Source organism: Mus musculus, chromosome 5 (assembly GCF_000001635.26).
Source record: "Mus musculus strain C57BL/6J chromosome 5, GRCm38.p6 C57BL/6J".
Classification (NCBI taxonomy): Eukaryota; Metazoa; Chordata; class Mammalia; order Rodentia; family Muridae; genus Mus; species Mus musculus.
In genome coordinates this window covers 3,973,999-3,987,391 of record NC_000071.6, presented here as the reverse complement: position 1 = coordinate 3,987,391, position 13,393 = coordinate 3,973,999, and the positions used below count along the sequence as shown (strand labels likewise).

The following is a 13,393-nucleotide window of genomic DNA, read 5'->3' as shown; positions in this document are numbered from 1 at the left end:
CCTGTAAGAGAGCTTGCCAGCAGAGAGTGCTCTGAGCACTGAAACTCAGAGGAGAGAATCTGTCTCCCAGGTCTGCTGATAGACGGTAACAGAATCACCAGAAGAACAATCTCTAAACAGAGTCAACTATAACTACTAACTCCAGAGATTACCAGATGGCGAAAGGTAAACGGAGGAATCTTACTAACAGGAACCAAGACCACTCACCATCACCAGAACCCAGCACACCCACTTCGCCCAGTCCAGGGAACCCCAACACACCTGAGAACCTAGACCTAGATTTAAAAGCATATCTCATGATGATGGTAGAGGACATCAAGAAGGACTTTAATAAATCACTTAAAGAAATACAGGAGAACACTGCTAAAGAGTTACAAGTCCTTAAAGAAAAACAGGAAAACACAATCAAACAGGTAGAAGTCCTTACAGAAAAAGAGGAAAAAACATACAAACAGGTGATGGAAATGAACAAAACCATACTAGACCTAAAAAGGGAAGTAGACACAATAAAGAAAACTCAAAGCGAGGCAACACTAGAGATAGAAACCCTAGGAAAGAGATCTGGAACCATAGATTTGAGCATCAGCAACAGAATACAAGAGATGGAAGAGAGAATCTCAGGTGCAGAAGATTCCATAGAGAACATCGGCACAACAATCAAAGAAAATGGAAAATGCAAAAAGATCCTAACTCAAAATATCCAGGAAATCCAGGACACAATAAGAAGACCAAACGTACGGATAATAGGAGTGGATGAGAATGAAGATTTTCAACTCAAAGGTCCAGCAAACATCTTCAACAAAATTATTGAAGAAAACTTCCCAAATCTAAAGAATGAGATGCATATGAACATACAAGAAGCCTACAGAACTCCAAATAGACTGGACCAGAAAAGAAATTCCTCCCGACACATAATAATCAGAACATCAAATGCATTAAATAAAGATAGAATACTAAAAGCAGTAAGGGAAAAAGGTCAAGTAACATATAAAGGCAAGCCTATCAGAATTACACCAGATTTTTCACCAGAGACTATGAAAGCCAGAAGAGCCTGGACAGATGTTATACAGAAACTAAGAGAACACAAACTGCAGCCCAGGCTACTATACCCAGCCAAACTCTCAATTATCATAGAGGGAGAAACCAAAGTATTCCACGACAAAACCAAATTCACGCATTATCTCTCCACGAATCCAGCCCTTCAAAGGATAATAACAGAAAAAAACCAATACAAGAACGGGAACAACGCCCTAGAAAAAACAAGAAGGTAATCCCTCAACAAACCTAAAAGAAGACAGCCACAAGAACAGAATGCCACCTTTAACAACTAAAATAACAGGAAGCAACAATTACTTTTCCTTAATATCTCTTAACATCAATGGTCTCAACTCGCCAATAAAAAGACATAGACTAACAAACTGGCTACACAAACAAGACCCAACATTTTGCTGCTTACAGGAAACTCATCTCAGAGAAAAAGATAGACACTACCTCAGAATGAAAGGCTGGAAAACAATTTTCCAAGCAAATGGTATGAAGAAACAAGCAGGAGTAGCCATCCTAATATCTGATAAGATTGACTTCCAACCCAAAGTCATCAAAAAAGACAAGGAGGGACACTTCATTCTCATCAAAGGTAAAATCCTCCAAGAGGAACTCTCAATTCTGAATATCTATGCTCCAAATACAAGAGCAGCCACATTCACTAAAGAAACTTTAGTAAAGCTCAAAGCACACATTGCGCCTCACACAATAATAGTGGGAGACTTCAACACACCACTTTCACCAATGGACAGATCATGGAAACAGAAACTAAACAGGGACACACTGAAACTAACAGAAGTGATGAAACAAATGGATCTGACAGATATCTACAGAACATTTTTCCCTAAAACAAAAGGATATACCTTCTTCTCAGCACCTCATGGTACCTTCTCCAAAATTGACCACATAATAGGTCACAAATCAGGCCTCAACAGATTCAAAAATATTGAAATTGTCCCATGTATCCTATCAGATCACCATGCACTAAGGCTGATCTTCAATAACAAAATAAATAACAGAAAGCCAACATTCACATGGAAACTGAACAACACTCTTCTCAATGATACCTTGGTCAAGGAAGGAATAAAGAAAGAAATTAAAGACTTTTTAGAGTTTAATGAAAATGAAGCCACAACGTACCCAAACCTTTGGGACACAATGAAAGCATTTCTAAGAGGGAAACTCATAGCTATGAGTGCCTTCAAGAAAAAACGGGAGAGAGCACATACTAGCAGCTTGACAACACATCTAAAAGCTCTAGAAAAAAAGGAAGCAAATTCACCCAAGAGGAGTAGACGGCAGGAAATAATCAAACTCAGGGGTGAAATCAACCAAGTGGAAACAAGAAGAACTATTCAAAGAATTAACCAAACGAGGAGTTGGTTCTTTGAGAAAATCAACAAGATAGATAAACCCTTAGCTAGACTCACTAAAGGGCACAGGGACAAAATCCTAATTAACAAAATCAGAAATGAAAAGGGAGACATAACAACAGATCCTGAAGAAATCCAAAACACAATCAGATCCTTCTACAAAAGGCTATACTCAACAAAACTGGAAAACCTGGACGAAATGGACAAATTTCTGGACAGATACCAGGTACCAAAGTTGAATCAGGATCAAGTTGACCTTCTAAACAGTCCCATATCCCCTAAAGAAATAGAAGCAGTTATTAATAGTCTCCCAGCCAAAAAAAGCCCAGGACCAGACGGGTTTAGTGCAGAGTTCTATCAGACCTTCAAAGAAGATCTAACTCCAGTTCTGCACAAACTTTTTCACAAGATAGAAGTAGAAGGTATTCTACCCAACTCATTTTATGAAGCCACTATTACTCTGATACCTAAACCACAGAAAGATCCAACAAAGGTAGAGAACTTCAGACCAATTTCTCTTATGAACATCGATGCAAAAATTCTTAATAAAATTCTCGCTAACCGAATCCAAGAACACATTAAAGCAATCATCCATCCTGACCAAGTAGGTTTTATTCCAGGGATGCAGGGATGGTTTAATATACGAAAATCCATCAATGTAATCCATTATATAAACAAACTCAAAGACAAAAACCACATGATCATCTCGTTAGATGCAGAAAAAGCATTTGACAAGATCCAACACCCATTCATGATAAAAGTTCTGGAAAGATCAGGAATTCAAGGCCAATACCTAAACATGATAAAAGCAATCTACAGCAAACCAGGAGCCAACATCAAAGTAAATGGAGAGAAGCTGGAAGCAATCCCACTAAAATCAGGGACTAGACAAGGCTGCCCACTTTCTCCCTACCTTTTCAACATAGTACTTGAAGTATTAGCCAGAGCAATTCGACAACAAAAGGAGATCAAGGGGATACAAATTGGAAAAGAGGAAGTCAAAATATCACTTTTTGCAGATGATATGATAGTATATATAAGTGACCCTAAAAATTCCAACAGAGAACTCCTAAACCTGATAAACAGCTTCGGTGAAGTAGCTGGATATAAAATTAACTCAAACAAGTCAATGGCCTTTCTCTACACAAAGAATAAACAGGCTGAGAAAGAAATTAGGGAAACAACACCCTTCTCAATAGCCACAAATAATATAAAATATCTCGGCGTGACTCTAACGAAGGAAGTGAAAGATCTGTATGATAAAAACTTCAAGTCCCTGAAGAAAGAAATTAAAGAAGATCTCAGAAGATGGAAAGATCTCCCATGCTCATGGATTGGCAGGACCAACATTGTAAAAATGGCTATCTTGCCAAAAGCAATCTACAGATTCAATGCAATCCCCATTAAAATTCCAACTCAATTCTTCAACGAATTAGAAGGAGCAATTTGCAAATTCATCTGGAATAACAAAAAACCGAGGATAGCAAAAACTCTTCTCAAGGATAAAAGAACCTCTGGTGGAATCACCATGCCTGACCTAAAGCTTTACTACAGAGCAATTGTGATAAAAACTGCATGGTACTGGTATAGAGACAGACAAGTGGACCAATGGAATAGAATTGAAGACCCAGAAATGAACCCACACACCTATGGTCACTTGATCTTCGACAAGGGAGCCAAAACCATCCAGTGGAAGAAAGACAGCATTTTCAACAATTGGTGCTGGCACAACTGGTTGTTATCATGTAGAAGAATGCGAATCGATCCATACTTATCTCCTTGTACTAAGGTCAAATCTAAGTGGATCAAGGAACTTCACATAAAACCAGAGACACTGAAACTTATAGAGGAGAAAGTGGGGAAAAGCCTTGAAGATATGGGCACAGGGGAAAAATTCCTGAACAGAACAGCAATGGCTTGTGCTGTAAGATCGAGAATTGACAAATGGGACCTAATGAAACTCCAAAGTTTCTGCAAGGCAAAAGACACTGTCTATAAGACAAAAAGACCACCAACAGACTGGGAAAGGATCTTTACCTATCCTAAATCAGATAGGGGACTAATATCCAACATATATAAAGAACTCAAGAAGGTGGACCTCAGAAAATCAAATAACCCCCTTAAAAAATGGGGCTCAGAACTGAACAAAGAATTCTCACCTGAGGAATACCGAATGGCAGAGAAGCACCTGAAAAAATGTTCAACATCCTTAATCATCAGGGAAATGCAAATCAAAACAACCCTGAGATTCCACCTCACACCAGTGAGAATGGCTAAGATCAAAAATTCAGGTGACAGCAGATGCTGGCGAGGATGTGGAGAAAGAGGAACACTCCTCCATTGTTGGTGGAATTGCAGGCTTGTACAACCACTCTGGAAATCAGTCTGGCGGTTCCTCAGAAAATTGGACATAGTACTACCGGAGGATCCAGCAATACCTCTCCTGGGCATATATCCAGAAGAAGCCCCAACTGGTAAGAAGGACACATGCTCCACTATGTTCATAGCAGCCTTATTTATAATAGCCAGAAACTGGAAAGAACCCAGATGCCCCTCAACAGAGGAATGGATACAGAAAATGTGGTACATCTACACAATGGAGTACTACTCAGCTATTAAAAAGAATGAATTTATGAAATTCCTAGCCAAATGGATGGACCTGGAGAGCATCATCCTGAGTGAGGTAACACAATCACAAAGGAACTCACACAATATGTACTCACTGATAAGTGGATACTAGCCCAAAACCTAGGATACCCACGATATAAGATACAATTTCCTAAACACATGAAACTCAAGAAAAATGAAGACTGAAGTGTGGACACTATGCCCCTCCTTAGAAGTGGGAACAAAACACCCATGGAAGGAGTTACAGAAACAAAGTTTGGAGCTGAGATGAAAGGATGGACCATGTAGAGACTGCCATATCCAGGGATCCACCCCATAATCAGCATCCAAACGCTGACACCATTGCATATACTAGCAAGATTTTATCGAAAGGACCCAGATGTAGCTGTCTCTTGTGAGACTATGCCGGGGCCTAGCAAACACAGAAGTGGATGTTCACAGTCAGCTAATGGATGGATCACAGGGCTCCCAATGGAGGAGCTAGAGAAAGTACCCAAGGAGCTAAAGGGATCTTCAACCCTATAGGTGGAACAACACTATGAACTAACCAGTACCCCTGAGCTCTTGACTCTAGCTGCATATGTATCAAAAGATGGCCTAGTCGGCCATCACTGGAAAGAGAGGCCCATTGGACACGCAGACTTTGTGTGCCCCGGTACAGGGGAACGCCAGGGCCAAAGGGGGGGAGTGGGTGGGTAGGGGAGTGGGGGTGGGTGGGTAAGGGGGACTTTTGGTATAGCATTGGAAATGTAAATGAGCTAAATACCTAATAAAAAATGAAAAAAAAAAAAAAAAAAAAAAAAAAAAAAAAAAAGAAAGAGGCCATGACTTTGAGAAGTAAGAGGGCACATGGGGAGACCTGAGGATGGAAAAGGAACAGGGGAAATGATGGAACTATTCTTTTGTCAAAATGAAAACAAGATTTAAATTGATAGTTTTGGATAATGAAAAAGAAAGCCATCACATTTTCTCTGTCTCTGTGTTTTCCCTGTACTAAGGAAATAATGCAAGTTTCTTTAAATATTTTAAATCTTTTGTGTTTAATTAGTTACTAATTCACATTCATAAAAATGGCAGTAAGAAAAATCAGGGTATTTAGTGGTTTGAAAAATAAAGATAAGAAATGCAATACCTTTGCTGTGCCATCCACACACTCTCTTAGACAGCTTCCACAGTACACTGGTTTCTGGGCACCAGATCCTTTAAACACCACAGAATCAATGGACAAGCTAAATATAAATAAAAGAGGGTGGTGGTATTAAGAGTTTTGAGTCATTATTAACCCAAAATTTATAGCATACACACATGTACTAGGGAACCAAAACCAATAAGCCAAGGTTTACAGACATTGTAACTTAACTCCGTTTCTGTCTAACTTTTATATTTAAAGGTAATATAATATAAAAAGAGTATTTAATATAATGTAAAAAGAGTATATTGTAAACAAATACACTTTATGCCACTTTATAAAGTATATTAAGGCATTAATTTGATAAAGTTATTGAAGATAAATTTAGTAGAGAATAAAATCTGTTTTATTAAACCTCTCCCTCTCTGTGTCCCTGTCCCTGTCTCCCTGTCTCCCTGTCTCCCTGTCTGTCTCCCTGTCCCTGTCCCTGTCCCTGTCCCTGTCCCTGTCCCTGTCTCCCTGTCTCCCTGTCTCCCTGTCCCTGTCCCTGTCCCTGTCTCCCTGTCTCCCTGTCTCCCTGTCCCTGTCCCTGTCCCTGTCCCTGTCTCCGTCCCTGTCTCTTGCTCAAAAGCCTGGAAGACAATCAGAATGCTCCCTGCACCTGCAGTGGACCTAGGCACAGGGGCAGGAGAGGAGACTCCTTTACAAAGTAACTTTTAGACCTTGTTGTTTTTAACATGTGTGTTTATATACATCTTCAGCTTTATGTTTCTATTCTACATTGTTCTAAAGGCATCCACTAATTTGTGAATTTTTTCCTAAAATGTTTAGCTTAAGTACTAAAAATAAAGCAACATGAACAGTTAGGAACACAGGAAAAGATAAGGGGAGAAAGTTATAATCTCCACTCTTAGGAAATATAATTATATAATCCCCATTCACATATATCCACACTGCCTTCTTTGTTCCATTCTAATTTTCTTTCTTAATGTCTTCTTTCTGTTGCTTTAATCTTTCTCCTATTCTCACTCACATTTTGCTGTCTAAAAATGACCATATAAAAATGATGTCACTGTCTAGCTCTACGACTCTCGTAACTTAACTTCTCATGGCATTCAGCCCTTTTCTAATATTTAGTAGTATCAACGATGCTATGGTATCAAATGTTATGCATATGTCTTCAATGCTCCCATCTATACTTTTCTATGGTAAAAGCCTTATAGTTATTAAGTGTAATACCTGAAATTCTGGCACTTCATTGACAAGCACTTCATTCCGTAAGCTTTATTGGTGCTTACCCCAATTTGGAAAAGGCCAGTTTAGTTAACACTGAATTCCCAGCTACTGTCTAACCCGACGCGTCCACTGGCCCTTTCCATGTGATTCCACCCTTTATATAAATGTAGCCAATGTCCCATGCGCTCTGCCAAGCAACACAGGATCACAGTATTTTTCTCTATGCTTCCATGGCCATGTCAATCGCATGTATCTGTAACCATCTGTTAGTCTAGTTTCCTGGTATTCTAGCAGGCAACATTACAGAAATGTGCAATGAACATGTTACATAGGCATGGCCTTAAATTCCACAATGTATATGACTAGTTTACAGCCCCAACCATTTCTGCCTTTTAGTAATTACCTGCAAATAATGCTCACTGAATTATTTCAATTATAGTCACAATTATACAGTATTTCAACTATACTGAAATATCCAAGAAAAGCTACTTTTTATACATCTCATTCATTTTTTTAAAATTATTTTTAAGTTGTGCATATTTAACATTCAATATCATTATAGCACTTTCTAGCAAAATCTGCCTGTTAGCAGATTCTCCTCATTCACTTTCTGGTGCCCCAGCCCTCTGGGTGAGCCCTTTCCCCTGCTTGCTTCCTTTCTGCTCTTAAGGCACGATGCATTCTTTGCCCCTCCTCCATCTTCCCCAGCAACTCTTTTTACTCTCTCAGTCTCCTAATATTTTTATTTGGTTTTGTTTTTCAAGACAGGGTGTCTGTCCTAGAACTCAATGTAGACCAGGCTGGCCTCAAACTCACAGAGATTGATCTGTCTCTGCCTCCTGAGTGCTTGGTGTACAGATGTGTACCAGTACTGCTGGGCCTTCCTTTCTAAGTTTTTAAGCCTTACATTTACCCACACATGCACAAACTCACACGCACGTGCACAAACACGGCCATAACAAGCTTGGCTGCATACAAGGAAGAACATTTGTCAAACATTTTGAGGTTTGGTCACCTTGCTTAATATTACACTTTCCAGATTCGTTAACTTTCTTGCAAAGTTTATAATTTCACTTTTTTCTACAACTAAATAAAATTTTATTGTTGGACTAGAGAGATGGCTCACTGGTTAAGAGCACTGACTGCTCTTCCAAAGGTCCTGAGTTCAATTCCCAGCAACCACATGATGGCTCACAACCATCTGTAATGGGATCCAATGCCCTCTTCTGGTGTGTCTGAAGAAGGCTACAGTGTACTCACATACATAAAATAAATGAAAAAAAAAATTTTATTGTTAAATATGCTGCATAGTCTGATTATCATTCAGATGTTGATAGACATTCAGGCTGGTTCTACTGTTTGTTACTGTGATTAGGGTAGCATAAATACAGATGTGTGGGTATCTCTGAGGCAGTGTTCTGGGTATATGGCCAGGATTAGAGCTGGGTGATGCAGCTCTGTTTTTAACTCCCTGGAGAGCTCCACACTGATTTCCTGACAGTAACGTTCTGACTAAGGTAAGGCCAATGTCATTAGTTTGCATTTTCCTAATGGCTAAGGATGTGGGGTTCTTGTAGAATTCACACTTACTGACCATTTGTGGTTTTCCTTTTGAGAATCATCTGCTCATTTCATTAAACCCACTTGTTACTTGGCAGTTTTGATATTACATTTTTGTAGTCCTTTGTCGATTCTAGATATCACACCGATGACAAAGGTTTCTCTCACTCTTCTGGCTAGATATTTGTTCTGCTGATAATTTATTTTGCTGTGCAGAAACTTTTAAACTTCTCTGCACAACTGACATCCATAGTATCTATTCAACACTCTTCACATCTTGTTTCATTTATGCCTCAAGATACTAAAGGGAACTATTACTATCTCTCCTATTCAGAGGTGCTGTTATCTGTTCCTGATCACAAGGCCAGCAAAGGTTACCGCAGAGGACAAATGGCTCTAAAATCCACGGATTTCTGAATTTCAAACATTTGTCTAAGAAGGTTGTCATGTGAAGTCACTTAAATGGATATTAAATGCAGATTCTGTTTCTTTAACTATTTTAAGTCTAATTGCAAGGAATAGTAAATTCTTTTTATTTTTATTTTTTATTTTTTGAGAATAGTAAATTCTTAATTAAAAATGTAAGAAAGGGCAGTAAGCTGGTATGAGTCCAAATGCAGAAAAAGCAAAGCAGCCTACATTCTGAGGCCTGCTCCCCATACCTTTCTTCACACACTGGAGAATGCATCACTAATTAAAGATTATTCACTAATTAATCACTAAGAACAGATTGTTTGAAATACACTGGTTTTCGGAGAATTCTTGCTCAAAAAGAGAGCAGTAGTTTCTAAATGGCAATCCATAGGCTGAATATTAATATTTATCTTATCTGACTCCAAATGTACACTCGAGTATTATTATTATACATATCCCAAACAATAAATTAAACTCTAAAAGTCTCCAATGTAAGGGAATGTTTGACAAGTACTGGTCTCAAAGAACCTGGGGCTTTATAGGACTGCCAAAATGTGTGAGCACTTCCTAAGCCTACATGCAGTTCTTGAATAAAAGAGTAAGACTGCTGTCAAAGATGGAAGAATTTGGTGTCTTGTCTTCCACCACTAGTTAAAAAAGCTGTATTGCTGTTCTATTAGCAAATGCCTATGAAGATGGAAGTTCTCCAACAGTAAAGTCAAGTCAGAATAAACCTGCAATTTTTATAACACTAGTTACAGTTTCAAGCATCCTTCCACTATGGTATATCCAAAACATTATGTTATAAACATTTAAGTATCAACTGTGCGCCTACTATGTGTGGGGAACTACAAGGCTTTAGAGAACATGAGTTACGTAATAACCAGATTCCTCCTTCCTCCCCAAGGTAGCTCTTTATCAGAGGCAATACTAATTCACTTCAGGTAACCAAAGAACTCATGGCCGTATGTTCCTAGTTGAGGAGCCGATGGCAGCAAGTGGAGAATCATTCCAGGTAGAAGGAAGTGCCACAAAAAATCCCGAAAGCAGAGACAGCCTGATACATTTCCTGACCCCAGGGAGGAAGCTTAGTCTGAGAAGAGTCGAGGAGGTCATGGACTTACTCTACAAGCCAGAGGAACACTGAGTAATATGGTCTGCCTTAAATTTTAAGGAGGAAAGTGCTGGCGCTGACTGGAAGGAGGAGTTAGAGTAATCAGCCTGCATGCAAGAGCAGGGCCTAGTGGGGGGTGCAGCTCCATGTACTCTGATGGCAGAGAAAATCGGAACATGTCATATAGATTAGAAAGGGTGGGGGGGGGGGGCAAGCAGGAGGAGAGAACCATGAAAGGAGCACGCTGATGTTAGACACTGCGAGTGTCAGCATTCTACAACAAAGTGAAGGAAACTCAGCGGGAGTGGAGATGAGCCAGATCAGAGTAGTTAAGGCAAGGCACAGAATACACGAGAAATATACTCCTGCTATCTCATTTAATCCTTCAGAATAACAAAGTTATGACAATGTAAGTAAAATTCCAACAGTAAAGCACCTTTGGTTCTCATTTATCTCCATGTCTCAAAGGCAGAGGATGATCTGCTGAAATTCTTATCTCATGCGCAGCTTCCATCTTAGTCTTAAAATAGCCCCTCTGGATGCTGACCGACGGCAGCATGTGCATACCTTGGCTGAACCGGAGCCTCACTGACAGCCTCAAGTCTCTGCTGCAAAGACTCAGTTTCTGCTCTGTGGTTTGCTTCGGTTTCCGTGAGCTGCAGCTGTCCGGCAGCCACAGGGCTCTGTAACTCTTGGACTTGCCTCTCACATTCTCTGCTTTTCTCACTCGCAGGCAGAGAAGACACCTTGCTCTCAAGACTGACATCTGTGTCACAGAAACAGAATCAAAACAACTTTGTTGCAAGATTTTGGTAACAAAGCAAACTTACTTAATTGTGTGTACAAAAAATACTCGAATTTCTTTAAAAATACGATTTTAGTGATAAGTTGGGTTGCAGTTCCGCTTATTGTCATTGATGAAAACAGGAAAACTGTCTGAGTCAAGATTACTCTATCCTCATAGCTTAGGATCACTAAATCTAACAGTTTTACATCTTTATGTTTAAAACAATTTAGAAACACAGACTATAAGTCATGAGAAAGGTCCAAAGAGATAAGGAGGCTTGGCCTTTCACTTTAAAGATGAGAAAACTGAACAAGATGACCATGAAATGTTCAAGTCATCAAATTATTACATTTAAAAAAAGCAAATGTATAAAACCTTTATACACTTGAGACTTACCTGTGCTCTGTAAAGCACTCTGAGAACAACCTGACAGAAGACCTGCTTCCTCTTCTGCCGCATTTTGTTCAGCAAACTCTAGTGCCACACCATCTGTCTGTTGTTCATGGATCTATTGAAAACCAAAGAATAACGACATGAATATACAAGCCATGACAAACACTTTGTTTCCTTTGACAATTGCCTCACTGTCATAGCCACAGGAATTAAACTGTATTAGCAATGTTCTTTTATATCCAGGAGGAATGTTCACTTTGAAAAAACAAATGTTTCACAGAAATCTGATATGAACGTCCTTTAAGTTTCCACTGCAAGCATCAGATTTTTATTATCAATAGTTGACAACAAAATTTGTATTTACCTCTGCATGACAGGTTTATGAAAAGCCCTATGTTGCTCACTACAATGCACTCTTCAAACGTTTAAGATCTGCATGTTCAACTTGAGACAAGGCAGACTAAGATTACAAAAGTCAGCTTAACTGTGTGCACGCACAGACACACACAGTGTATCAGACCTCATAGTGTTTATTAACTCACTGAGGAAGAGACGAGTGGAGAAGCAACCCTTGTGGAGTCTGAACGTAATAACAGGGCCTCAAAAGAAAGACTCCAGTGAATCCGAGAACCCACACGTGACCTTGGCCTTAATCATTTATAGCAGTGACTTTCTGGAAAGGCTCTGTGAGAAAACCTCTGCTTTAATGAGTAAAGACAATGATCTTGTTGTCATGGGATTAAATTGGATGAAAAGGGCAAAATAAAGCTAGTTAAATAAACAGTATCTAAATTACAATAGCAAGGGGAAGAGAGTCTTGACTTGCCAAATTAAGTTAAGGTTATATTAACAAATATAGCTAGCATACGATGAGAAGCAGTGAGATGCAGAAAAAGCTACATTCCTAGAGGATATTTCAATTGGTCACTGCTGTCTATATAAGGAGTCCTCTACTAACGCTCCTACCTCCTGGATGTTTCTTAATCCCTTGCTTTGAGTGTGTGTGTGTGTGTGTGTGTGTGTGTGTGATATTACATGCATATATGCACGTGTTTGTGTATGTACATGTATTTGGGGGGGATGCATGCACACAGAAGTCAGAAGTTAATATCAGGAATTTTCCTCTGTCAATCTCTACCTTGGTTTTTTAGACAGTTCCTATGCATCTGAAACTTGGCAATTAGGCTAGACTTTCTGGATCCTTCTGCTTCCATCTCCCCAAGACAGGGATCACAGAACATGTCACCTTATACATGAGTTTGGAGGGATTAAACTCACGTCCTCTTCTTGCAGAGGAAGGACTTAACAGAGCCATTCTCCAACCCTTGGAGTACGTTTAAACAGGGACTCTCACCTATTACTTCCCAGGGATAAAATAAGAAGCAGTTTACATTTATAAAAAGTAACTTTATAGTGTAATATTTACTCAATACACAACCACCGACTTAAGCCTTTATCATGTGCATTGCACATGCTGTGCTAACCGGAGAGAATAAATGCAGGGTTCTCTGTTGAAAGTCTGGAATCTTGTGGACGAGGCAGATCAGAAAACAGTTAAAATAAAATGAAAAAGTAATGTGCTAAGAGCATATGCTTAAAAGAGAGTGCTGAAACAGAAAGAAGGGTAACCGAGCATCTAGGTTTAAGAGAAGGCTCAGAGGAACAGAGGGAGGATCTGTAAGCCTAGGAAGGCAGCCAGAGATGACACAAGAAAG

General features: G+C 39.4%; 1 protein-coding gene across 12 annotated transcripts in view; it reads right to left on the bottom strand.

The window, feature by feature from the left end:
- The window catches only part of Akap9 (A kinase (PRKA) anchor protein (yotiao) 9), a 152,469-nt gene that overhangs the window by 92,813 nt on the left and 46,263 nt on the right, over window positions 1-13,393 (bottom strand). For all 12 annotated transcript variants that reach the window (XM_006503521.4, XM_006503518.4, XM_006503520.4 and 9 more), the window contains 3 exons: window positions 11,682-11,793; window positions 11,066-11,264; window positions 6,178-6,274 (listed from right to left, as the gene is read on the bottom strand). In XM_006503521.4, coding sequence (XP_006503584.1) covers window positions 6,178-6,274; window positions 11,066-11,264; window positions 11,682-11,793 — 408 coding nt within the window. The remainder of the gene's footprint in view (window positions 1-6,177; window positions 6,275-11,065; window positions 11,265-11,681; window positions 11,794-13,393) is intronic.